The 27,778-nt window shown below is 47.7% G+C and overlaps 1 protein-coding gene across 4 annotated transcripts in view; it reads left to right on the forward strand.

The window, feature by feature from the left end:
• The window catches only part of PDCL2 (phosducin like 2), a 474,415-nt gene that overhangs the window by 373,062 nt on the left and 73,575 nt on the right, over positions 1 to 27,778 (forward strand). For 3 of the 4 annotated variants that reach the window (XM_078678173.1, XM_078678174.1, XM_078678176.1), the window contains one exon: positions 3,025 to 3,378. In XM_078678173.1, coding sequence (XP_078534299.1) covers positions 3,025 to 3,227 — 203 coding nt within the window. In that variant the 3' untranslated portion in view covers positions 3,228 to 3,378. Of the gene's footprint in view, positions 1 to 3,024; positions 3,379 to 27,778 lie in introns of those variants that run through there. The other variant, XM_078678175.1, reaches the window with a different exon arrangement.

Here is a 27,778-nt window from a genome sequence, read left to right on the forward strand (position 1 = left end):
TTTAAAATGAGCAAGTAGTGGGAGAGGAAGAAGAATCAGGGAACACAAGGGTAAGAGGGGAATAAGTAACAGTATCACGTGGGTGGGAGGGGAAGAAGTAACATGAGCACAGGGTGGGAGAGGAAGAAGTAACATGAGCATGGGGTGGGAGGGGAAGAAGTAACAGGAGCATGGGGTGGGAGGGGAAGAAGTAACAGGAGCCCAGGGCGGGAGGGGAAGAAGTAACATGAGCACAGGGTGGGAGAGGAAGAAGTAACAGGAGCCCAGGGTGGGAGGGGAAGAAGTAACAGGAGCCCAGGGCGGGAGGGGAAGAAGTAACATGAGCACAGGGTGGGAGAGGAAGAAGTAACAGGAGCCCAGGGCGGGAGGGGAAGAAGTAACATGAGCACAGGGTGGGAGAGGAAGAAGTAACATGAGCATGGGGTGGGAGGGGAAGAAGTAACAGGAGCACTGTGTGGGAGGGGAAAAAAGCATCAGGAACACAGGATAGGAGAGGAAGAAGTAATAGTAGGAGCACAGGATCAGAGGAGAAGAAGTAACATGAGCATGGGTTTGGAGGAAATGAAATAACAGGAGCATGGGGTGGGAGGGGAAGAAGCAACAAGAGCACGGGGTGGGAGGGGAAGAAGCAACAGGAGCACTGGGTGGGAGGGGAAGAAGTAACATGAGCATGGGTGGGGGAGGAGGAACAGGAGCACTGGGTGGGAGGGGAAGAAGTAACAGGAGCACTGGGGGGGAGGGGAAAGAAGCATCAGGAACACAGGATGGGAGAGGAAGAAGTAATAGTAGGAGCACAGGATTCGAGGGGAAGAAGTAACATGAGCATGGGGTGGGAGGGGAAGAAGCAACAGAAGCACGGGGGTGGGAGGGGAAGAAGTAACATGAGCATGGGTGGGAGGGGAAGAAGTAACAAGAGCACTGGGTGGGAGGGAAAAAAGCCTCAGGAGCACGGGGTGGGAGGGGAAGAAGTAATAGTAGGAGCACGGGATCAGAGGGGAAGACGTAACATGAGCACGGGGTTGGAGGAGAAGAAGTAACAGGAGCATGGGGGTGAGAGAAGAAGAGAGATTCGCAGGGCCCAATTAAGTAGCAAACCTCTTGTAAGTGGGCACCTACTCATGAAGGAGAGGATAGAACCCCCGGGTTATCCACGCAGGAACATTACTGGTCACAGGTTATCCACACAGGAACATTTCCACCTTTTACCGTTGGATAATATGTGCGCCACAAACTGGCTACTTATACCACTGAAAATGTGGGCACTAACAAGCTGTTATGCATGAGCGCAAAAAACTGGTTAGTTCGATGCAGCATTAATGCACAAACCAGATACTTGCTCATCTAGAATCAAATAATTGTGCATTTTACAAGTTACTAAAACACAATTTGTGCATAGAATGAGATGGTCGTCGTAAGTGCAATTATATTTACTAATGTGGTACAGGAGTACCCATGGGGCACACAATACAATATGGGGAGCAGTGGAAAATCACACACTGAGCTTTCACAGAACGGCTAAATGCAGCAGGACTTTGGGAGAAGACTGTAGTTCAGTGGGAAGTGATGGGTGATGAAGCTCGGCATCTCAGACGATTGTGTGATCTTTAGCAAACTACACTTCGGACGTGGCTACAGAGGATCAGTAATATTAACAGTTACACAAACTGAACTGGATGTGGTGGGGGTAGCTCAATGACAGAGTAAAAGGCAGAAAAAAATTGAACAAATATGCCAATATCCATGCAGGTTCCCTAAAGACTGTCAAAATAGTTGCTTGAGCCAGAAGATACGCAAATTGCGTAATAATTAACCACTGCCCTAGAGCCTGAGTCACTGCCATTCTGTCCCCAGGACATCCAGAGTCACAGTGCAAATACATGCACTAGAGCCCTTTTGGTACATAAATAATACCTTTAACAGAGCCTGCACTCGTTGTAAACAAAGTACCTCCTATGTTGTAAGTAAAGGTGGCTGGATGAAAATAACAAAAACAATTCCCCATGAAATAAAGTGTGTAACAGAAACTAAGCTTCACTTGCCGAAATGTATGGGTTGCAACAGGAAAAAAAGTGTGAAAATTGAAAGGCCAGAAGGTTCCGAACATATGTGCACCACCTTGGTCTGGGTCAGGAGCCCAGTCAGACTCACTAGCTTACAATGCCTGCTGTCAACAAAACCGCAAAGCACGAGAAACATCAGCACTTTACGATCAAAGCGTCTCATGCAGCTGACATGCTGTAAAATTGCACACAGGACGAGCATGTTTTGAGTAGGGATTTAAGTTAACATAAAAGCGGCCATATAGCATAAGCAGTACATCTGGCACAAGGACAGCCATGCTTTACGGACTAATGGAGATATTGAAGACGACGAGTTAAAAGAAAGAGCACTGAAAACTGGGAAAGCAGATTCAAGTCACAGTGTGAGTTCAACAGCATGCTATTCCGGGCAACTCAATCACTCCTCGCCTAAAAAAAACCAGCTGTGCTGGGGGATGAGGGGACAAGCAGGGGTGGTCGCAGCTTGCAAAACCTTAAAGAAAAAAGTTCCACATGCAGACGGAAATAGTACTTGGTCACCGGGAAACTGATAAGAAAAGCACATGATGAAAACAGAGGAAACAGGAAACGGTATACTACAGCCACAAGTAACAGAGGAAAATATAGTGGCAAGCACAGGTACAAATGAAAAGCAAGCGTTGTGCAGGCAAAACCTAAAAATATTGGAAAACAAACGAGATCTCACATAAGTAAAACCTATTAGATTTACCAATACTTGTTTGCTCACAGCACTCATTATTTCCTTCTCTGCTTTATTTCATAAATTGCCTATTGAATGCTATATTTTACACACTACCCTGTTTCTGCTTCACTCTTACTGGCACGGATCAGAAGTGAAAACTTAACAATTATCGGAAATGAGTAAATATAATAATATGTTTAAATAATTTGTGCATATATTCACTTTCTGGTCAGTATATTTCAAATGTGTGTTTACTTAACAAAACTGCACGTATTATTGCAGGACTTGAATGGAAGCTGACAGAAGTAGGTGCCATACACTCTGACACGAGAAAAGATAACAGGAAAGAAATTGATGAGAAGATGAAGCCTTCAATTAGAAGTACTTCCTTTCACTACTCAGATGATGATAATTTCTGTGGTGACTGTGGTGGTTCATGTGAGGAACTTGTTAAGTCCAACATTAGCACTGATAGCAATATGTAATTGTCATGTACTATTTGGAATGTTGGCTAGGATAAATTATTTCAGACGTTCCATCAACCTTGCCCCCAGCACCATGTTATATGAAGAAAATGTTTTTGTACATGAAGCGTTACATTAAAGCAAAAATAAACATACAGCTGTTTGACAAATTGCTAAGTTTTAGTGTCTGGTACTGTTTACAAAGAAATTCTCTGATGTTTATAAGTGGCAGAATATCGGCATAAATGCACACAGTTTAATTCAAAATATGGGGGCTATTACGATGTTGGTCGGAAAGCCTCTGACCTCCAGTCGGAAGCTTTACGACTGCGGTCCGAGGCTTTCCAACCGACACGATCACTTTGTGGTCCAACTGCTGAATAATGTCGACGGTCGGAGCATGAAACATCCGGTAATTCCGATGCAGTTGGGACCAGCTCTCAGAGTCGTCCGGCTTGTGGGAACCACACCGTAATGCCCTATGGACGCCGTTTCCGCCGTCGGGATTACGATGTCGGTTTCCCACAGCCTTTCCGTACCAGCCTGTCTGAAACTGAGAGGCTGTCAGAAAGCGACTTTGGTGTCCCCAGCAGGTCCCCCTTGCCCCTGAGGCCTACGGTTGTTGGCAGAGAGGGTACCTAGGGTGCTCCCTTGTAAATCCATGCACTGTGTGACAGGCACCATGGGGTGCCTACCACAGGGTGTGGGGCTTTGCACACTCCCACATTTCTTTATGGGAGCCTGTATTACGGCTGGTTTATGGCCGTAACACAAGCTTCCATAGAGAAATGTGAGTATCTGACCGAACAGTGTTTGATCGCATCGTAATCAATCAGTCGCAACCACCAACCGGAGTTCGGTCGGTACCGAGACGGTGTCAGTCGGAGGCAGTTCCGAGAGACATCTTAATAAGCACCTACGTGTTGTCTGTTCTCTAAGAAGAGGTGATCATTATTATTCATAGAAACTCAATGTCCAGCTGCTATTTAGAAGCAAGCAATATTTCTTTCAAATAAGACCCTGTCTTAGAAAATTCGATAATGTTATATTGCCAAATTAAAAACCCACACTTTCTGGTCTTTTCAAGCCATAATTTAAATTATAAATACTGGTAAATGCATAAAAACTAAACGTTTGGAGCCAGATGTATGAAGAAAGCAAATTGTGCACCGACGTTTACCTAATCCATTCTGTTTTTACGAACCGACTTACGTACTAATGGGTCGGTTTGCAAAAACACAATTCATTGTGGATCATAATTCGACCTGTCTCATGAATATTATTAAAGTAGATTGCAAATCAAGATCCACTATGAATCGCAGCTATCAAAGAGATGGTAGCTGGCTGAGGTTAGCAGACCACAATGTTTGGTGATTGCTTTTTAATAAAGCAATTTTTTTTAATGCAACCTGTTTTCCTTAAAGAAAAGCAGGGCACATTAAAAAAATACATATGTTTAAGCAAAAAATTTTAAGACTTGGCAGTGGGTCCATGGGACTGCTGCCTACTCCTAAAAATGTTTTACCAACATTCAAAAAGGGGACAGTGTCCCTTTGTGACACCTTCCTGTTTGCAAATATATCCCATACAGAATCTGTATTTGGAAAGGACGCTCTAAACACACCCTTCCAAATTCCAATTCAGTATTTAGATGCAAACCCAAATTGTGATTCGCTAACATGTTCCCAAATCACAATTTGTGTTTCATACATACAAAAAAGCCTTTTTGCTCCTGCAAATGGCCCAATTCTGTGAATCTAACCTTTTGTGAAGCAAATATGCTCCCTTTCATCTGGCCCTTAGTTCTCTTTTTTTAAAAAGAACACAGAAAGGAAATGGGGATAAATAAGCAGGACCCTCCTTCAAAACTAAGGACCCCATTAGGATGGTGGGCGGCCTCACGGTGAAAGGGACCGCCCGCCATAAGGGCGGGGGTCCCGTGGGGGCAATTAGGATGCGCCCACCACAGTGGCGGGCACATCCCGTATTTTTAACATTGCAGCGGGCGGTGCTAAAAGCACCACCCGCCGCAATGCTAAAATACATTTTGTGCATTTCAAAGCACAACATGACTGGCACTGTGCGGAGCCTGCCACGTTGTTCTTTGAAAGGCAGGGGGGTACCATAGGTACCCTCCATGTGCACCCCCACCCCCTGGAGTCCATGGGGGCCCCCAAAGCAGACTCCACATGCCCGCCACGGAAAGGTATTCACAATAGTACATGCTAATATGGCTTGCGGTGTCTGAAAGACACCGCCACCATATAGAAGCCTTTTCCGCCCGGTCGACATGTCGACCGGGCGGAAAAGCGGCGGACAGTCTTTCCGTCCGCCGCGGACCCCCAGCCATAACAAGATGGCGGGGGTCATTCCGGCACGGATGGCGGGTGGATTGTCCTCGCCAGGCCGGCGGTGGCGATCCGCCCGCCATCCTAATGAGGCCCTAAGTTGTCAATACCAGAAAGCAGTGATGTGAAGGTAAGTAGCTAATAATTGTTTCCTGCATGGAGAAGGATCTGAAACATTCCAGAAGTTTCAGGTGGTTAGCAACATAGCATTAAAAACATTTGCACATACAGGTTCTCTCCAATCTCAACTTGTGGGTACTAACAAAACTTAGGGCCTAGAGTTTGGCATCAGGTTACTGTCCCCCTAATTACAGTGCCATAAGATATTGTTCTGGACGTCAGGGCAGAGATGGAGTGTTGGAACTCGGATCACCAGTTCACCGAGGGTAGCATGGCACAAGCGGGTAGGCATCCGAAAGCTTATGTGTAAAGCGACCATACAGCACACACAACCACTGAGACGGTAAAAATGGGCACGCAATGAATGACGCCACTCCAGTTAGTTTGTATAAAAATTAGATAACTTTTATATAGAGCAGAGTCAAGGTAATCAAAAATTACAGTATCAATTACTTATTAGTTTTCCTTCAGAATACATATGTTTCAACACTTTGTAATAAATACTCAGAGGAATAAATATTAAATATCAGATAAATACTGAATATTAGATAATATTAAGTATAGATAACCACAGGCCTGACCGTAGCCTTGTTTCTTGTCAGCACCTGTAAGAAATACATTAAGGAGACAACCAAATGACATTGCATCTCATAGGTTCTGCAGGCATTTTACCCACTTCTCACCAAGCAAGGGTGAGCGTTTTACAGCAGAAAACATGTAAATAAATAACTGTAGGCTTCCTGTAAATACAGCACTAAGTGAGAGAAAACATTTCATTAAGATTAAACATCCCCTTGTGCAGTTTTAACCATCTCCTTAATCAGGAATAACCACTTTAGGAATCACTCCCAGTAGGAATAAGCATTTCCTAGATTAGGGCTACGTATTTCATTAGTTATAATACATTTCTATAGGCCAGAAAGATCATTCTCCTTGAGCAGATTTCGAACTTCCTATGAAGCCAACGGAAAACATTTTATTAGGCCAGAATTACTTATCTCATCAGGTAAGAGTAAACATTTCTTTTAATCAGGGTAGCCTTTCTTCAGGTAAAAAAAAGGAATAAACAGTTCCTTTGGCAGAAGTTAGAACATTTCATCAAGAATCAGACAACCTTTATGGAAAACAGTAACAGACCCCTATGCAGGCCTAAACATTTCAACAGGTAAGCCTGAGCTTAGAGGACTTGGCTTACGCATGTAAAACCTTTCCTTATGAAAATAGAAACATCTCCTTTTGCAGGAGCACGAATATCCCATTAGGCCAGAATAAACATTTCATTTAGGACAGAATTATCCATCTCATCAGGTAAGGATAATCTTTCATTAAATGTAGCACAGTTAGTTAACCAGGGTAAACCTTCCCAGTAGATAGGGACACCCTTTTCAATAGTTACCTATAGGCCCTCCAGGATTGCAGAACTAAACAGGACTAAACATTTCCTTTTGCACAGATAAGCATTTCCTCATGTAAGGGAAAACATTTCATGTAGCAAGAATAGGCATCCCCTTAGGTAAACATCCCATTAGGTAGACATCCCATTGAGTCCGAATAACCATGGCATTAGGCCGGAATGTAGAACACTTCCTTAAAGATCAGGCAACATGACATTATGCAAAAACCCACATTTCATTAGAGGCAAAGCATTTCCCTAATGTAAAACTTTTCATTAGGAATCAGGCAATTTCACCTTAAATAAGAATAACCCTCTCATGGTGGAAGGCAACCATTTCACTGGGGCTAGGAACCCCATTTCCTCAGGCACGAGTAAAACCTTTCTTTAGGCAAAGGTAAAACATTTCATCAACCATGAATAAACATTTTCTTAGACAGGGCGACCAGTTCATTAGGCCAGATTAATCATTTAAGTCAAATCATTAACGGAACCCGAGCCAGGGGTTAACTCAGTGCCCAACTGTCCCCAATGGGCTTTGTCCCTGTTCTGGCCCAACTCCGGGGCCTTTCGTGTGTAAATAGGGCCCTGGCCCCATCTCAGTGCCTGAAAGGGCCAATGAGGGCCAACGGGGCCCAACCACAACTTTTCCCCCGGGAGGGGCAAACTCGCGGCCTTCTCCAGCCTCCCGCCCTCCTCCCCGGGGGTTTACCTCTCTTCTTTGGCTCCTCAAGGAACCCTTGCACCGGTTCTGGTGTAGGGGGGGCCCGGGCTTCTTCTGGGGCCCCCCGGCGATGCTCATTGGCTGTTTCCGGACGTAACTGGCAGGGCATGCAGTAAGGCCGCTTCAGCCCAGGCCAATAGCGTCGCGGCAATAGGCGGGGGTGCGGCCTGTGAAGATCGCGGCCGAGCGCCCCGTCACGTGAGGCAGGAACGAGGCTTCAAGGCCTTTCTCTTCAATGCGGCGGGGGGGGCGCCGAGGAGACTCTCTCTTCTTGGCCTGGGCTGAGGCGGTGATCACGGCACACAGAAACACGGCGGCGCCCTCTCCAGGCACCGAGGGCCGCCCAAGGGGCACATGACAGTGAGGAGAGTCCCGAGGGCTCCGACACTATAGGTCGGGCGGTGCTTCACATATGCAATAGCGGCTTCCAGGTCACCCACAGCACTTAGACTTCGCAGCGCCTAGTTGGGCAGAGGAGCGCTGGGCTGGATTGGCGTTCAGGGACACCCAGCGCTTAGAAGCACAACCAAGGGGCTCTGGAGCGCTTAGAAGCACGGCCAAGGGGCTCTGGAGTCGCAGCAGGTCAGCAAATAACGGCGCTATTCAGGGGCAATAACAGCAGGCTCCCAGTCTTCTCAATAGCGCTCCAGGCAAACACAGATCCTCAGTTGACATCGCTGGGCAATCAGGGATAGTTAAAGCAATAGTGCTTCTCAGGTACAGCGCTTCGCAGGGGCCCTTCCCATAAATAAGGCAGTTCGAGGCAGCACAGGTAGACCAGGGTGCTAGCGCTAGGGAATAGGGCACTTAGCCAGCAGGCAGCTTATTTTAGTTGGAAGCAGGTAAGCAGATTAGACAAGACAGATCACACGACAGTGGCAGACCAGCACAGGTGTCCCAGTTGGCGTCAGGGAGCGCAGGGGAGGTGACTCAGCACCAATACCTGGTTGATCCCTTAATAGTCCTTTGGTGGTTTGGTTTCTCCTTGGCGCTTTATGTTTCTTGTGCCCTTGTAAATACCAGTCTCTTCGTTCCTTAAAAAGGGAGGGGGGGTTGAGTTGATGGCTGGTATCAAATCTCCTCAGCCGGTCACCTCAGATGGACTCTGGGTTCCCCTCCGGCCGGGCTAGATCAGGGGGTAAGTTCAGGATTCCTCAACACTTGGAAGGCAACACCTAGGCCCTGTCACTCCCAGTATCATAGGTCCCTGACTAGGCCCCACTGCCTAAAACTCCTGCGTAGGTTCTCCCCCAGGTCTGTGGTCCCTCAGTCTGACAGGAAAGTTTCCCTCCCTTTCCTTATATAGTGCCAGTTGACAGTTGGCAGTAGTAGTTGGTGTCACCTCACCTGTTCCAGAAGGTTCCAGGAGGTTCTAGGAGGTTCCACCATTCTGGCTATGGGCAGGCTGGCAGGCTAGTATTGATACATTGTTTGGAGGGTTCCAGCCAGCTCCTGACCACTAGAATGCGCCTGAATGGACCACGCTGCAGTAGCAGGGGTCAGGGGCAGCCATGTTAGGGGAAGAGGGCACCTGTACCTTAACATTAATTTAACATTACGCAGGGCATCTCCACTACACAAGGCCTATACCCTTTTATTACAATGGGGGACATCCTAAATTAAAGGAATAAAAAGCGAAACATTTCTGGGGAAAGGGCCAAGTCCTACACGTCTCCCCCCCAGCCAAAAGCCAGGGTAGACCGATCATCACCTTGATGGGCTTCCCTGCTTGGGGCGGAAAAAGGTGGACGCAGGCCCGTTACTTCAATGGCATCCGCCAGCTCTTCACTAATCAAACCACCCCACTGGTGTTCCCTAGTGGGATGCGGCCAGGACTGACCTCTAGGCAATCCAGAAGCCTCTGGCCCTTGCTTTCTCTCAGAGTGGGGGCAGTAGCCCCAGGCCCGTGGTACCTTTGGACCACTCTTCCTCTCAACCTAGAGTCTAAACCCTTAGGTTGAACTGGTGACAGGGGCGAGTCCTCCCTCTCTCTGCACCCCCTCTCAGAGTTCTGCACCCTCCCAACTGGAGTAGTACCCCTGAGAGTCACCACTGAGGGGGCTCTGAGTACAGAGGTCCCTCCCGCCAAGTCAGGCAACCCCTGAACCTGGCCACCCAACCCAGGATCTGCACCCTGTGGCTGGTCCGATGCCAGAGGAGAGTCCTTCCTCCCTCCGCACCCCCTCCCAGAGTTCCGCACCCTCCTACCCCGAGAGGTACCCCTGGGAGTCACACCGGTAGGGTCCTTAGTTACCGGTACCCCACCCTCCAGGTCAGGAAACTCCTGAACCTGAAACCCCAGTCCAGGTTCTACACCCTGTGACTGGTCTGAACCCCGAACCTCGGGTACGCTGCCACCATTAGGAGTACCTGGCGCACATAATTCCAAGGCTTTCAGCTCTAACTCTGTTAGCTGAAGCTGGTGCGCCAGCTTCCTTTCATCCATTGCAAGACTCTCACTTTCCCTCTCATGCTCTAGCATCCTCGACGACGCACACCCCCGAGATACTCTACTCCCTGCCCCAGAACATCTTCCCGGTAGCACATTGTCAGACACAACAATGTTGAGTAGGCCTGGGTCTTCTGGTGTGCCCGCCTCCCTGGGTGTGACCTGCCCCTCCTGTTCCCCATCCCCTCTCCCCTCTGGGTGGGCTCCTACCCATGCACTCAAAGCGGTACGGAGTTTCTTCTTCCCGGTTCTCCGCCCAACAGGCACCCCCATCCCCTGACAAAACTCCATTATGCCAGATGGGGACTCAGATAAATCTGGGAAAAGATACCAGGACGTGGGTGACAGGATTAGGTCTAACAGATATTGATACACTCTACAGGCTAGACATTGGAGGGGTCAATTACTTAGGCTTGCCAACAATAGGTGTGTAGCCTAATTACAGTGCACCCTGTCCCACTGGAGGGTGCTACATGGTCACAGGTCCTGGATCCCACCGCTCGACACCAATATGTTGGAACTGGGATCACCAGTTCCCCGAGGGTAGCATGGCACGAGCGGGTAGGCATCCGAAAGCTTATGTGTAAAGCGACCATACAGCACACACAACCACTGAGACGGTAAAAATGGGCACGCAATGAATGACGCCACTCCAGTTAGTTTGTATAAAAATTAGATAACTTTTATATAGAGCAGAGTCAAGGTAATCAAAAATTACAGTATCAATTACTTATTAGTTTTCCTTCAGAATACATATGTTTCAACACTTTGTAATAAATACTCAGAGGAATAAATATAAAATATCAGATAAATATTGAATATTAGATAATATTAAATATAGATAACCACAGGCCTGACCGTAGCCTTGCTTCTTGTCAGCACCTGTAAGAAATACATTAAGGAGACAACCAAATGACATTGCATCTCATTGGTTCTGCAGGCATTTTACCCACTTCACACCAAGCAAGGGTGAGCGTTTTACAGCAGAAAACATGTAAATAAATAACTGTAGGCTTCCCGTAAATACAGCACAAAGTGGGAGAAAACATTTCTGATAGATACATCTGCCGTGTGGATTCCTCACCTTGTGAATATCCCCCTGCGTCAGCAACATTCGGAAATTATTTTCATAGCTTCGCGCCGACGTGGACTCGGACGTCATAGAGGCACGGCATCGCTCGCGACTCCGCTGACGTCACCGACGCCTATAATAGGCCCACGCCGGCGTGATGACATCAGTTCCCTTTTTTCCGCGTCGTCGACGCTAACGGTTTTCTAGGGATCGTCCGTAGCTTTAACTGTAACTTTGTTACTCTATATTGTTAGTATTCCTTTATCTCCTCTTTCAACATGTCTTCGAAGAAGACGGGTTGTAAGGCCTGTGGAGAATGCGGCAAAACCATGTCCATTACGGATCCGCATGAATGTTGTTTATGGTGTCTTAGCTCCGACCATGATGTCGAAGACTGCCGATCCTGTAAGAAGATGACTCCTAAGGCCCTCCGGGAGAGAGAAGCTAAGCTTATTGTTGCAAAGCTTAAAGGGAGTAAAGAAAAGAAGAAATCGAGATCGTGGACTCGACGCTCGAGGTCCAGATCTCACTCGAGGTCGCGTTCGGATTCGTCCTCGGCCCATGCTTCGAGATCGTCAAAAAAGAAGCATAGGAAAAGATCTCATGAATCCCGGCATCATTCAAAGAAGGACTCGGGTTCTAAGCCGAAGTCGCAGGTGAAGCTGGTAGAAAAAGAAGTGATGTCTTCGGCTTCGGAAGAACATGACGCCGGAGGTGAGGCGTCGCATGCGAATTCGCCTGGTTCACCGAAGCAAACAGCGAATCAGTCTCCGGTTCCATCCCATTCTCCGGATCGGGAGGATGAAGGTGAAGAGGAGATAGTGGGAGAGGGAGAGGCTCCGTTGCCTGAAGGTCTATCGACTCCGGTGCACCAGCCTGAAGAGGAGGTCGACGTCGTATCGACTCCGCACCCTCAAGATCCACCTGGGAGTTCGTATCCAACCTTCCCGGCTCCAGGTCAGGATCCAACGCATTTTCTAAATGCAATGTATGGCATCTACTCCAGGGCTATGTACCCCTCTGGGATTCCTGTTGGTCCCACGGGTCCGATGGCATTTGGTCTGGGTGTCCCCCAAACCTATGCCCCTGCGCCCTTTATGCCCCTTATGCCGCCTCCGGCGCTGTATTGGCATCTCCCGACACCGGCGAGGCCTTCGACTCCGAAGCCATCAACGCCGAAGTCGACGACACCGAATCCTTCGACGCCGGTTCCATCATCTCTGATGCCGAATCCCGAACGACGTCGTGGAAGTCTTCCTCGTCCGGCGTCGGGCTCAGCGCCGGCTCCGGCTTCAACGGAGTCGACAGTGGATCCGACGGCTTTGAAAGTGAAGCATAGGTCGAGGCGTGAAGCCCAGAGGCTTATGGAAGTAGAGAGCTATCGTGAGGAGTATTTGGAGGAGGGTGAGCTACAGGATCCTGTGGACCCTTATGAGGATCTTTCGGTGGCCAGTGGTCTTAAACTGTCCCCTGAGTGGGATTTGGTTTCAGTGACAGACGAACCCTCTAAAGATGTGGCTCCTTACCACGTTGTAATTTAATAAGCTGCAAATTTGTTGAACATTGCTTTACCTACTGCTGAGTTCAAATCAAATCTACTCACGGAGGTTCTTCACTCTCCCTCATCGGTGACTGAACCATTGCTGCCCTTTAATGATGCCCTTAGAGATCTTATTTTAGAGGTTAGGAAGAAACTCTTGTCAACTCCAGCTGTGTCTAGAGCTGTTGCCAGAAGGTACAGGACTGCTCCAGATGACCCAGAATTTTTATCCACTCACCCTCTACCTGAGAGTTTGGTGGTACAGGCTGCCTGTTCCAAACGATCAACAGGAGCTTTTCCTCAAGTTCCAGCTGAAAAGGAGTCGAGAAAGCAGGATCAGGCTGCTAAAAAGGTTTTCTCCCCTGCCAGCATGGCATTAAAGTCCACAAACGCGACCTGCCTGATGGGGCGTTACATTCACGCACTAATGGATACTGTAAAACAGTTAGTGCCAAAGATACCGGAAGATGATAGAAAGGACTTCCAGGAGGTTATCTCGGACACTCAGGCTGCAGCAAGGCAGGTGATACAGAGTGGTTTAGACACTGCAGATTCTGTGGCGAGGGTCATGGGCTCTTCGGTGGCTACGAGGAGAGCTGCATGGCTGAAATCGTCTGAGTTTTCAACAGATGTCCAGTCTGCATTGATGGATCTACCATTCGATGGATCTGGTTTGTTTGGAAAGAAGGCAGATGCTGCTTTAGAACCTTTAAAAGACAGCAGGGCGACTGCTAAGTCGTTGGGCCTTCTGACCAGGGGAACTTTTGGAAGGCGTACTAGAGGATTTAGCAGATCTTCCTTTCGATCCTACAAATCTACGCAGCAGCAGCCACAGCAGCAGCAAAACACGCTGTACAGATCTTATAGGGGCAAGCAGAGAGGCCGTTCTCAATTCGTCAAATCTCCTACTCTTCCTTCTCTTCCCCTTCCCAGCCCCCTGCCAACGCAGCAAAGCAGCCCTAGATCCGCCATTCCGGATCATGTGGGCCCAGTGGGGGGCCGGCTTACCCATTTCCTACGAGATTGGGAATTGATAACATCGGATCTTTGGGTTCTCAATCTTGTAGGGAATGGGTATGCTCTTCCCTTTCGGGAGTTCCCCCCAAATTACCCTCCTTGTCAGGGTTATTGTTCGGAGGACCACCTGCTTCACCTGCAGGAAGAAGTCCTGACACTGTTCCGAAAAGGTGCGATAGAGGTGGTTCCAGAGCAGGAAAGGGGTCAGGGGTGCTACTCCCGGTATTTCCTGATCCCCAAGAAGGATGGCAGGCTTCGGCCAATTCTGGATCTCAGGATCTTGAACCTTTACCTGAAACAGGAAAAGTTCAAGATGCTCACTCTTGCACAGGTTCTTCAAGCGCTGCTGGAAGAAGACTGGATGGTGTCGATCGACTTGCAGGATGCGTATTTTCATATTCCCATCTTGAAGTCGCACAGAAAGTATCTCCGTTTTACGGTTGGGTCGCAACACTATCAGTTTGCGGTCCTTCCGTTTGGTCTTACTACTGCACCTCGAGTCTTCACCAAGGTGATGGCAGTGGTGGCAGCACATCTCAGGAGGTCAGGGATACCTGTGTTCCCGTATCTGGACGACTGGCTGATCAAAGCGGAGTCGCCGGAGAAGGTGCTCCTTCATCTGCAAGAGACAACTCAGTTGTTGCACAGGTTGGGTTTTTCGATAAATGCACCCAAGTCTCACCTGGTGCCCTCCCAGCGCAACCTGTTCATAGGTGCGGTACTGTACACTACTGTGTGTATTCCCTCCACCTCAAAGGATTCGCGACATACAGGAAATTATTCCTTTGTTCTAGAATGGAGCGGTCGTTCCAGTCCTGAAGGTCCTTCGCCTGCTCGGTCTGATGGCTTCTTGCATTCTATTGGTCAACCTTGCACGCTGGCACATGAGGGCACTCCAGTGGTGCCTCCGCAGGCAGTGGTATCAGCACAACGGAGATCTCAGGGAGTCGGTGAGGATCTCCAGAGAAACTACGGCGGATCTGTCTTGGTGGAGCGTGGAAGGCAATCTGTCACAAGGAAAGCCTTTTCAACTTCCTCCATCGGTGGCCACGGTAATAACGGATGCATCCACTCTAGGGTGGGGTGCTCATCTGGGGGACCTGGAGGTCAAGGGTCTTTGGTCTCCAGAGGAAAGGTTGCTTCATATCAACCTTCTAGAGTTGCGGGCGATACGTCTGGCGCTCAAGGCCTTCCTCCCTTCCCTTCGCGGTCGGTCGGTTCTGGTCCTGACGGACAACACGACCGCGATGTGGTACATCAACAGGCAGGGAGGAGTAGGGTCGCTGTGTCTCTGCAGAGAGGCTCTGCGTCTCTGGTCCTGGGTTCAGGACCATCAGATTTGTCTGATGGCAAATCATCTGGCCGGTGTTCAGAACGTTCGTGCAGACAGTCACAGTCGACAGTTCTCTGCCGACCACGAATGGAGGCTTCATCCGGAGGTAGTTCGTCACGTCTTTCGGACGTGGGGAACTCCTCAGGTGGACCTTTTTGCCACTCAAGAGAATGCTCACTGCCCTTTATTCTGCAGTCTCTAGTATCCGATGCAAGGAGCCTTGGGGGACGCGTTTCAGTTGAGTTGGAGCTCTCAACTCCTTTACGCATTTCCTCCCATTCCCTTGATTCCTCGGGTTCTGAGGAAAATTCACCAAGACCGGGCCAAAGTTATATTGATCGCCCCGGATTGGCCAAGAAGGGTGTGGTACTCAGATCTTTCCCACCTCTTCTCTCACCCGCCGCTCCTTCTCCCTCACAGGGCAGATCTCCTCTCCCAGATGGAGGGGCAGGTTCTACACCCCCACCTCCAGACCTTACACCTTCATGCCTGGAGATTGAACGGGGCAACCTGAGTTCTTTTTCTCTCCCCACTGACGTGGTGGATGTCATCTTGTCAACCAGGCGTGACTCCACTAAGTCCATCTATTCTTATAGGTGGTCAAAATTTGTCGCTTGGTGTGGGTGAGGTGTCAGGTTCTGTCAGGCCTACATACTCTGCAAAAACTCTCGAACACCATATAATGGAAATTGGCACAGAAACTGGAAATGCAAAAGACAAATTTATTAGGACCCCATGGGGTGGTGGTACATTCCTACAGCACCCTTCGGCAATGCAAGAAGTATCACACCAAACATCGGTGCGCGACCTCTTTTATACAGTTTAACAGCAATAAAAAGGTAGGCGGTATACATTGGAACAGTTTTAGGTACATATAAGGACATTTTCGGAACACAGCCAGCATGTGGGAGGGGCTTAATATCACTGGTCAGTTTGGGGAACATTCCTAACGAGTGACCACTCGTTAGTCCAGAGATCAGATGTACGCATGCGCGAGACTGACCATTGCTAAAAATAGCCTGTTGCTGGGCAGGGTAAAGGTTCATTGGCATGGAGGAAGGACGAAAGGGCACGCTGACCACGAGGCCGCATGTTCATACAAAATGGAAGCCACCAAATATGAAATGGCCCCCGAACATTTGGTCAAGTTACACAGAAAAGTTCGTGTAGCTGAGCTAAACGCTAACTCAGATACTGCCAAATTACGACAGACGGCCTTTTTAGCGTTTAGCTGAAGCTACCTCATAATGGAAGTAATCCGGATGTTCATCGTCAATATCTATCATCATAATTTTCATTACTTCGGCATTACTCATTTGTACATTTTTAGCAATAGCTTGTTTGGATGGGATACAGGCAGTAATACATACAGAGCATAAAGTAGGCCCACATTGAATACATAAACAACAGAAGAAGAATATCCCAATAATCACGCATAGAACCGTTAACAGTTTCCAACCCCATGTATTGAGCAGAGTCCAAAACCAACCAGAAAAGGTCCAAGTACCATTGTCAGTGTGAATTTCAGCAGCTATTTTGTGCAATTTAGAAATGGCATCATACACAGATGGTGAATTATCAGGGACATAAACACAACAACTACTTCCGATGATGCGGCACGCACCCCCACGATCAGCTAACACTACGTCCAGAACCATCCGGTTCTGAAGCGTAACAATTCTCGTAATCTGGAGTTCTTCAGTTATATTCCCTAAAGCAGAGGCAGTTTCATTAGCAACTGCTTCCACAACACGTGTTAATCGCCTTATTTTCCTGCTGTTTAAAGCAGCACCAACAAAAGAGAACAGGCCTAAATTAAAATCCACATATTGTTGTAGTGAGGTATCCGTTTGGTCAACATCATCAATATTCAATGTTCTCTTAACTCTGTTCAATATAAAATCGTGATAGAATACAAAATCATTATGATACATAGGCGGGGCAATAAACACAGGGGGTAATACAAAAGTTATATAACACGTGCCTAACCATCCAAGAGGAAGACGATGATAACCTTTATTACCGCAAATAAAGTAAGTGTTTCGTGAGGCCACAAAAGAAATACCATTAGGTGTATCAAATGTGAGAGTAGTATTGCATTCACTCCTCCCTACTGGAATTGTTCCTTTATTTCTAATACAAAGATCTGCTTTGGTATCAATAACTGTAATCACATGTAAACTAGACATATTTGTAAGTCTCTGATTGGTGAAAATACGAGGTGTAGATACATTGTCCGGTCGATATTCTTCCCACTCAAATTTAGTTCCTTCAGCTTGTGGATAGCCATCTCGATCGTTGTAACAGACCTTGTTCAATCGGAAAAGTAGTCCACCTTTTGTTGGCCATCTTAAGGTAAAGAGAAGAGTGTACCAAGCATTACACGAACCATTGTGAGAAAAAGGAAGAGAAATAAGTGGAGTTCCTCCTTTCTTCTGATGTCCAGGCAACATCCCACATACCCAACAATTGGAGGTATTTGTCATATTGTGTGTATGGTGTAAAATTTGAATGAAACTGTTATTCAAATAAGTCTGTCTATGTCTCTCTTCATGATAGGGCAAAGTAAAATGAAAATGTTCGGATGGAATTGGAGTGGTAGGCAGTAAATAGTCCCGTGCAGGAAACAGTCTTTCTATAGTCCAAGCTATTACTGCTATTACCACTATTGTCACAGTAAAAAGAACTGCACCCAGAATTCTTCTATTTCTCAATGTCATAGGTGCCATAGTACAAAGAACAAAGTCTCAAAAACCTAACTAAAAATAAAAATATAGTGCTGAGAACCGAGGCTGCCGCTGGTTTCTTCTCCGAGATTCAAGACGGGTGTCGCTACACTGGGCAGAACTGATCCCCCCCTTGATATTCCCGGCTTCCGTTTTCACAAACCTCGGAACGGTTACTAACCAGTCTCGAAAAATACAAAAAATATTATTTCCTTGGTCGCAGATTGTACTTCACTCCACCAGAAACAGTGTGGTCCGGGAAGGCTCCCTCCGACTCGTGAGGCGTAACAGCTGGGCTCCTCTCCGCGTCCAAGATGTCTCGGTAGTCAGACAACACGGTAGGGTTCACTAGATCCGGAGAGACGCGTCGGCAGTGCGTTGAATGTATCCACCGCTTCTTATTCGTGACACGCACAGCCGTTCGCGTTGCCAGCAGTACCTGTTCAGGGCCACGCCACCTCGGCTCCAAACTGCTGGATCTCTCGAATGCTCGAATCATGACATGATCGCCAGGACGAAGATTGTGAGCCTTTCCAATGGAATTGTCGGGGAGCGCTTCTCGAACCTGTTGATGAATAGAAAGTAAATCATTTGTTAATCGTGCCAAATAATCGTTCATCATTATACAAGGCACATCATGTATCAAACGAGGCTTTGGAACTCCCCAAATATTCATGGGCCTTCCGAACACCACTTCATAGGGTGTGAGGCCAGATCGGGAATGTGGCACTGATCTAATTGACAGCAATGCCAAAGGCAAAGCGTCCGGCCATTTCAAAGACGTGGATGCCACAATCTTCGCTAGCTTCAGCTTCAGAGTCGCATTGTACCTCTCTACCAGACCTGCTGACTGCGGGTGGAATACAGCATGAAATTTTTGCTTAATTCCCAATCCTTTCAGGACATGCTCCACTACTTTCCCAACGAAATGAGGACCATTATCATTCCACAAAAATTTACAAACACCATAACGCGGGAAGTACTCTTTGAGTAACACCTTAGCTGTTGTCAATGCTGTATTATCCTTCGTAGGGTAGGCCTCAATCCATTTACTGAAGGCACACACCACCACTAGGACATATTTGAGGTTATTACAGCGCTCAAGCTGGATGTAATCCATTTGCAGTACTTCGAATGGTGCAGTAGGTGGAACGAACCCTCCTTTAGGAGTAGAGGTCCCTTTAGCAGGATTGTACTGTAGGCATATCAGACAGGTCTGCACTACTCTCCTAGCCGTGCTGGCAATCTCAGAATGCTCCCAAACTCGTGTAAGCAATTTAGTAATTGCAAGAGCTCCAACATGTGCCAGCCCATGTGTCATTTGAACCATCGCTTGCAAGTAAGCAGCAGGTAATTTCCACTTTTCCATATCTTTGCTTCTCCAACAACCCTCATCATCCAGTACTCCCTCTGTTGCCCAGTTTGCGAGTTCTGCTTCAGATGCTGACTTCTGTATATCTAAGATTTCTTCTCTAGCGTCATGCCATCGCTCAGCTTGTGATCTCACCACATACATAGGGGAGTCATTTTGCAACATGGCAGTCTCTCTCGCTATGCGGTCTGCAAAAGCATTTCCTTGCCCTATTTTGTCTGTCACTTTCTTATGTGCACTACATTTAATTATCGCAACCTTCTTTGGACATAATAGTGCATTCAGGAGGTCACATACTAATTCTCCGTACATGATGTGTGTTCCGTGTGAGGTCATAAACCCTCGTTCCCTCCGGAGTAGGCCAAAATCGTGCACTACTCCAAAGGCGTAACGACTATCAGTATAGATATTCACACATAGACCAGCACTTAACTCACATGCTTTCGTTAAGGCTATCAATTCAGCTGCTTGGGCAGATTTTTGCGGTATCCGTGCTGTTTCTACCACTGTTTTGAGTGTTGTGATCGCATAGGCTGCGGAAGCCGTACCATCTGGCAACCTCACACACGATCCATCAACCCACAGTTCCCCGTCTACATTTGAAAGTGGCGTGTCCTGTAAATCGACACGACCCTTTGTTTGTTCGTCAGTCAGAAAAACACAATCATGTTGTTTTTCCTCCTGGGTCTCAGTAACAGGATATGGCAATAAAGTAGCAGGGTTCAGAGTGGCGCACTTCTTCAATGTAATGTGTGGCGCCAACAGTGTTAACTCGTATCCCGTTAAACGGGCACTGGTTAGATGCTGCTTTTTCGTTTGGTTCAATAGTGCATCTACCGCATGGGGAACTAACACCAGCAATTTGTGCGACAAGACTATTCCCTCACTCTGCCGTATAGCTACTGCTGTTGCTGCAACTGCTCGAAGGCATCCAGGCAGTCCTCGAGCCACAGGATCGAGTACCGCTGAAAAATATGCGCAAGGTCTCTGTTTGTCTCCATGTAACTGTACTAAGACTGACAATGCGCACCCATCCTTCTCATGTACATACAGTGTAAAGAGATTTGTATAATCTGGTGTACCTAACACTGGCGCAGAACAAAGAGCTTGTCTCAATTGTTCAAAAGCATTATGATATTCATCCGTCCATTCAAGGGGAATTGGTGCAGTTTTGGACAGCAATGCTAACAAAGGTTTTATAATATGCGAAAATCCTAGTATCCATTGCCTACAAAAGGACGTCAAACCTATGAAAGCACGAACATCCTTCTGCGTGCAAGGGACTGGTGTATCTAAAATTGCTTGAATTCGATCTGATGTCAATGCACGTCCCTCCTTAGACAAAAGATGACCGATGTAGGTCACCTTTGGTCTACAATATTGTAACTTTTTTCGTGAAACCTTGTGATTATGGTTAGCAAGGAAAGAAAGTAGGGAGAGTGTACTCTTCTCACATTGCTCCTGTGTGTCTGCCGCGAGCAAAATGTCGTCGACATATTGGATAAGCGCCACCCCAGACTGCAAATCAAAAGAATCAAGCTGTCGTTTCAAAGCCTGACTGTAAATGCTAGGACTTTCTGTGTAACCTTGGGGAACTCGACAAAATCTATAAGATTTATTATTTAGTGTAAAGCCGAACAAGTATCGGCTGTCAGGATGAATGGGAATCGAAAAGAAAGCATTTTTCAAATCGATCACCGTAAATGTAGTAGATGTGGGTGGAACCAAAGTAAGTAATGTTGTAATGTCAGATACTACTGGATACTGCGGTACAACTATCTTATTAATTTCCCTCAAATCAATAATGAAACGATAGATCTTAGTATCTGTATCTTTCTTTAGGATCAGAAGAATTGGACTGTTGCAAACATTGTAGGGAACTTCCTCTACCACCCCTGCCGTTATCAAGTCATTCACAATATGTGTCAAAGCTATTTCGCCTTCTCTGGAGATCTTATACTGAGGAACACGAGGCAAAATCGCTCCCTCCTTTACAGTAATACGCACAGGAGGAATAATCATTTGACCCACATCAGTATCGGAAACAGCCCATAACGTGCTTGGAAGGGAAGCTAATGCATCGGCCTCCTGCAGGGGGCACGATCTCTCAATTTCTGGGTAGTTCTCATTCAAAATAACCCGCACCCCTTCATGGGCACAGCGTATTGTTGCACGAAAATGCTTTAGCATATCAAGTCCCATAATATTATCTGGTGTATTTGGAGATAATAGGAACGGACATGGGGCAATGAATTTATCAACATGAAATGTAAGGGGTTGAGACAATGGACTTAGAGAAGGTGTTCCATCGAACCCTATTGCAGTAATTGTTTCGCCAGACAGGGGAGCCCTTGGAACCAAGTGTTTGGACAGAGCGCTACGAGTAGCTCCTGTGTCAACCAGAAACTGATCAGTAGAACCCAAATCATGTGCTGATATATATGGACCCCTTTGATCGACTGGTACTTCAACCGATTCCACACCCCATCCTACGCAATCCTATGCATATCTATTATCCTGAGACTCAGTATTCTCTCCTTCAGCTATCTGATATTGATTTCGTCGATCAAAAGTATTATGTTCAACCTGACCACGACCCCTCTCTTCAAACCTACCACGATCATTCGCTCCACCTCTCGGCCCTGAATAACTATTCCGTGACCTTCCACTTCCTCGACCCCTCTGACTACGCTGTTCACGAAGTACCGGACAATCTGCGATCCAATGTCCAAACTGTTTACAGTATGCACACTGGTCCTCAGAAATGTCAGAACGAGGGGGAGACGTAACATACGATCCTCGTCTACCCCTATCATTCCCTCTCGATTGCGTAGCATGAACCTGAGCCAACATCACCTTCGTCTTTAAGTCCTTCGCTTTCTTATCACTACTTTCTTTAGCCTCCAATTCCTGTCGTTCATAATACTGAGCCATTGTCAATAAAGAAGCGGGCGTTGCAGTGGTCCATGAACTTTCGCTAGCCTTTAATCGTTTTGCAATCTCCGGTAGGAGATTAGCCACATACTTGTCTACAAACAAGTGCCTGCCCGTGTCCTCTGTTAATAATTGACCACTGTAATCATGGAATGCTTCCTCAAAACGGGAAAAGAAATCAGAGACCGATTCAGACGCCAATACTGTCCAATCAATTTTCTTAGGGGGAACAAGCGTTTTTAACTTATTCAAAATAGCCGTCGGTAAATCTAGAATCAATTGACACGGCTTACATGCAGGTTCCCTATCTAAATCAGCTCTAGCTATGTCCTTCCACTCTGCACCTAAAATCGCTCGATCATCAAACTTACGAATCGTCCTCCACATATCAGGAGGCAATATCAAACCAAAGAAAAGATCAATATCAACTAATGTCATAATGCACGAAGAAATAGCGTTCTCCACACCTTCATAGAAAGCTGCTGGATTTTTACGGGGGTCAAGCAAAGCATTCTTAAGTGCCATAACATCTGCTCTATTCCATGGCGTATAAACCCAATTATACACAAAATAGCCCTTTGCATCTTTAGACGTCTTATCATCATCCGTACCATCCCCTTTAGGAGGGACATACAAAGGTGCAGCTTCTCGCATAGGCATAACATTAACCGCGACACTCTTATCTAATCCATAGATAGGGCACTCTCTGGAAATATCCGTCGATCCAGACGCTGATGGATCCGATGCCTTTCTCGCTGCTCGCAATCGTGTCGCCTCATCCCGTAGCAGGATCAACCGTCGGAAAAATTCATCCGCCTCTGAAAGAACAAACATGCCTTTACGAAAATTATCACGACCAACTGATATATCTTTAGGTTCCAACTCAGAAGATTGCTTCCTAAACCGGTCAACAACTTCATCTGCAAAATGATCTAAAAAATATAATCGTTCCTTATCAGACCATTTACTCATAAGATCATCAACCTCTGAAACTGTTATAGTATTGACATTAAGTTTACGAGCAACCGAACGCAATTCCATCATACGATCGGTAGGTAACCTGGTACGCTGTTTATTCTGACTATCCTCGTCCGAATCCTCATCCGGAGCCGTAGGCTGAACATACGGAGGCGGGCAACGTTCTAACAATGAAAAATCATCTAATTCATTAGTAAGGACAGGATAAAGAAGACGTCGAATAGGAAACTGACCATTAACTTGTAAATTACGTTCTCGACTCTCTTTCTCTTTTTGTTCCTGCAATTCCTTCTCCTGTAGCTGTAAAGCTTTATCCCGAGCAGCCTTTCGCTGCTCTTTGTCCGCCAAGGCTTCTGCACGCTTCATTCGTTCACGCACCGCTTTCTCCCACATACGCACACAATCAAACATATCCTGTCTAGACCTTCACTGAAACAAACACTGTTCCACATACTGAACTTTTCGCAAATCAAATGACCCATGTAGTGGCCATTGCAATTCACGATCAGTTTTGGTGTATTTGTGCCATAATGCGCTATACATTATGGGAGGAAGGCCAAATTTAATGTACATTTCGCGATTAGGAGTTCCCTCTGGGGGAGCCGGCTGGCATTCATTTAATCGATAAGTGGTACCATTTCCAAAGCAGCACATTCCTGGGAGTGTGCTGAGAACAGGCATGTTCAAAATATCACAAAAACGCGATATTACAACAAATGGCACTTAAATGTACTTTACGCACGATGTGTCGTTCAAACAAATTCAAAATCAGAGAAATATCCCTACATGCCTGCCTATGTGAGGTGCACTCCACATATAATTCAAATCATAGGTCCAAACGTTAGCTAACTCATACAAATTCAAATTCAAATTCAAATTCAAAAAGCCACAGTAAGTGTCAGTAGACTACCTTACCAAACATAAGCTTACCAAATACTTTCGAAAAGTGTACAGATTCCAACTGCCAAGTTCCGTAGCCGAATCAGCCAAACGGGCACTACACGACAAGCCAAACGATCAGGATCTCAGTCGAAGACCGGCGCCACCTGGAAGGTCAGATCAGGAGGAAAGGAAAAAACACCGTGGGTGCCAAGACTCGGATCACTCAGTGGCAGCGTACGCGTCCATAGCGAGTTTCCAATCTTTCGTCGTGACCTCTCCTTCGGGCATCCGAGTCGTCGATGAGTCCCTTCGTTGTCGCCAATTGAGGTGTCAGGTTCTGTCAGGCCTACATACTCTGCAAAAACTCTCGAACACCATATAATGGAAATTGGCACGGAAACTGGAAATGCAAAAGACAAATTTATTAGGACCCCATGGGGTGGTGGTACATTCCTACAGCACCCTTCGGCAATGCAAGAAGTATCACACCGAACATCGGTGCGCGACCTCTTTTATACAGTTTAAAAGCAATAAAAAGGTAGGCGGTATACATTGGAACAGTTTTAGGTACATATAAGGACATTTTTGGAACACAGCCAGCATGTGGGAGGGGCTTAATATCACTGGTCAGTTTGGGGAACATTCCTAAGGAGTGACCACTCGTTAGTCCAGAGATCAGATGTACGCATGCGCGAGACTGGCCATTGCTAAAAATAGCCTGTTGCTGGGCAGGGTAAAGGTTCATTGGCATGGAGGAAGGACGAAAGGGCACGCTGACCACGAGGCCGCATGTTCATACAAAATGGAAGCCACCAAATATGAAATGGCCCCCGAACATTTGGTCAAGTTACACAGAAAAGTTCGTGTAGCTGAGCTAAACGCTAACTCAGGTACTGCCAAATTACGACATGGGGAGAACTCTTTAGACCCTTTGAGAGCCCATTTGTCTGATGTTCTCCAGTTTGCCCTTTCTCTGGCGCAACAGGGGCTTGCTGTTGCCACAGTGAAGGGCTATCTTTCAGCGCTGTCGGCATTTCTCTGCTTGCCTGACCAGCCATCTCTTTTTAAATCTCCTGTGGTTTTAAGGTTTTTGAAGGGCCTCACGAATAAGTTCCCTCCTACTCCTTTTATTGTGCCTCAGTGGGACTTAAATCTTGTTTTGACCATTCTGATGGGTGCTCCCTTTGAGCCTCTTCACAAATGCCCTATGAGGCTTTTGACTCTTAAGACAGTTTTCCTCGTTGCAATAACCTCGGCAAGGAGGGTAAGTGAGCTTCAAGCTCTTAGTTCCATGCCCCCTTTCTTGTCCATTCATGCTGATCGAATGGTTCTTAGGACCAGGGCTGCTTTTCTGCCTAAGGTGGTGACTCCTTTCCACCTTGGTCAATCTGTTACCCTCCCTACCTTTTATCCTCCCGCACACCCTTCCAAGGAGGAGGAGAGATTACACCGTCTGGACCCCAAGAGGGCGGTGTCTTTTTATCTGGACAGATCTAAAGACTGTCGATTGGATGCCCAGCTCTTCATTGACTTTGCTGGCTGCAAAGGGCCAATGAGGGCCAACGGGGCCCAACTACAACTTTTCCCCCGGGGAGGGGCGTACTCGCAGCCTTCTCCGGCCTCCCGCCCTCCTCCCCGAGGGTTTACCTCTCTTCTTCGGCTCCTCAAGGAACCCTTGCGCCGGTTCTGGTGTAGGGGGGGCCAGGGCTTCTTCCGGGGCCCCCCGGCGACGCTCATCAGCTGTTTCCGGACGTAACTGGCAGGGCATGCAGTAAGGCCGCTTCAGCCCAGTCAAAAAGCGTCGCGGCAATAGGCGGGGTGCGGCCTGTGAAGATCGCGGCCGAGCGCCCTGGTCACGTGAGGCAGGAACGAGGCTTCAAGGCCTAATGCGGCCTTTCTCTTCAATGCGGCGGCCCTCTAATGGCATCGGGGTCCGCCGAGGAGACTCTCTCTTCTTGGGCTGGGCTGCGGCGGTGATCACGGCACACAGCAACGCGGCGGCGGCCCTCTCCAGGCACCGAGGGCCGCCCAAGGGGCACATGACAGTGAGGAGAGTCCTGAGGGCTCCCACACTATAGCGGTAGGTCGGGCGGTGCTTCACATATGCAATAGCGGATTCCAGGTCACCCACAGCACTTAGACTTCGCAGTGCCTAGTTGGGCAGAGGAGCGCTGGGCTGGATTGGCGTTCACGGACACCCAGCGCTTAGAAGCACAACCAAGGGGCTCTGGAGAGCTTAGAAGCACGACCAAGGGGCTCTGGAGTCGCAGCAGGTCAGCAAATAACAGCGCTATTCAGGGGCAATAACAGCAGGCTCCCAGTCTTCTCAATAGCGCTCCAGGCAAACACAGATCCTCAGATGACAGTGCTGGGCAATCAGGGATAGTTAAAGCAATAGCGCTTCTCAGGTACAGCGCTTCGCAGGGGGCCTTCCCATAAATAAGGCAGTTCAGGCAGCACAGGTAGACCAGGGTGCTAGCGCTAGGGAATAGGGCGCTTAGCCAGCAGGCAGCTTATTTTAGTTGGAAGCAGGTCAGCAGATTAGACAGGACAGATCACACGACAGTGGCAGACCAGCACAGGTGTCCCAGTTGGCGTCAGGGAGCGCAGGGGAGGTGACTCAGCACCAATACCTGGTTGATCCCTTAATAGTCCTTTGGTGGTTTAGTTTCTCCTTGGTGCTTTATGTTTCATGAGACCTTGTAAATACCAGTCTCTTAGTTCCTTAAAAAGGGGGGGGGGTTGAGTTGATGGCTGGTATCAAATCTCCTCAGCCGGTCACCTCAGGTGGACTCTGGGTTCCCCTCCCGCCGGGAACAAGGAGTTCATTGTCCAGACAGATGCATCAGAACATGGCATTGGGGCAGTGTTATCGCAACTGAATGAAGAGGGCCTGGATCAGCCTGTGGTTTTCCTATCTAGGAGACTGCTTCCCCGGGAACAGAAGTGGAGTGCAATTGAGAGGGAAGATTTTGCGGTGGTGTGGGCTCTGAAGAAGCTGCGGCCATACCTGTTTGGCTCACACTTCCTGGTTCAGACTGACCACCGACCCCTTCGTTGGCTAATGCAGATGAAGGGGGAGAATCCCAAGTTGCTGAGATGGTCCATCTCCCTACAGGGAATGGACTTCCGGGTGGAACATCGGCCTGGAGTGGACCACGCCAATGCAGACGGTCTCTCCAGGTATTTCCGCCTTAGTGATGGGGACTCCCAAGGGGTTGGGTAGCTCTCCCCACTTTCAGCTGGGGGGGACGCGTGTTAGACCTGTCTGGCCCTTTGCGTAGTCCCTCCAATTTATTATTTCTTTTGTTCCCTTTTTGCCCCTCATAACCTTATTCATTTTTGTGTCCACTAGATTTTTCAAGGTGTTGGTCTAGGGGATAGGTGCTCTTTCGCCCTCATAGTTTTTCACCTCAGGCCTAGAGGCCTTTCCTGACAGGAATTTCCTTGGAGTCATAAAATGGTGGCTACCAACTGTCACAACTGACATATCTGGAACCTGTCCCATAGGATAGAGTAGGACATTCCAGAACCTTCTGGTCCCTTCTGGACCTCTGAGGGTCAGCCTATATAAGGCGGAATGCTGGTCAGCCATTTTGTCTTGCAGAGTGGGCTGGCTGGAGGATAGGCTGTAGCAGAAGGTGGGGGTAGGATAGTCAAAAGGTTGACCTCCCAGACTAGGGA

This window comes from Lissotriton helveticus, chromosome 2_2 (assembly GCF_964261635.1).
Source record: "Lissotriton helveticus chromosome 2_2, aLisHel1.1, whole genome shotgun sequence".
Classification (NCBI taxonomy): domain Eukaryota; kingdom Metazoa; phylum Chordata; class Amphibia; order Caudata; family Salamandridae; genus Lissotriton; species Lissotriton helveticus.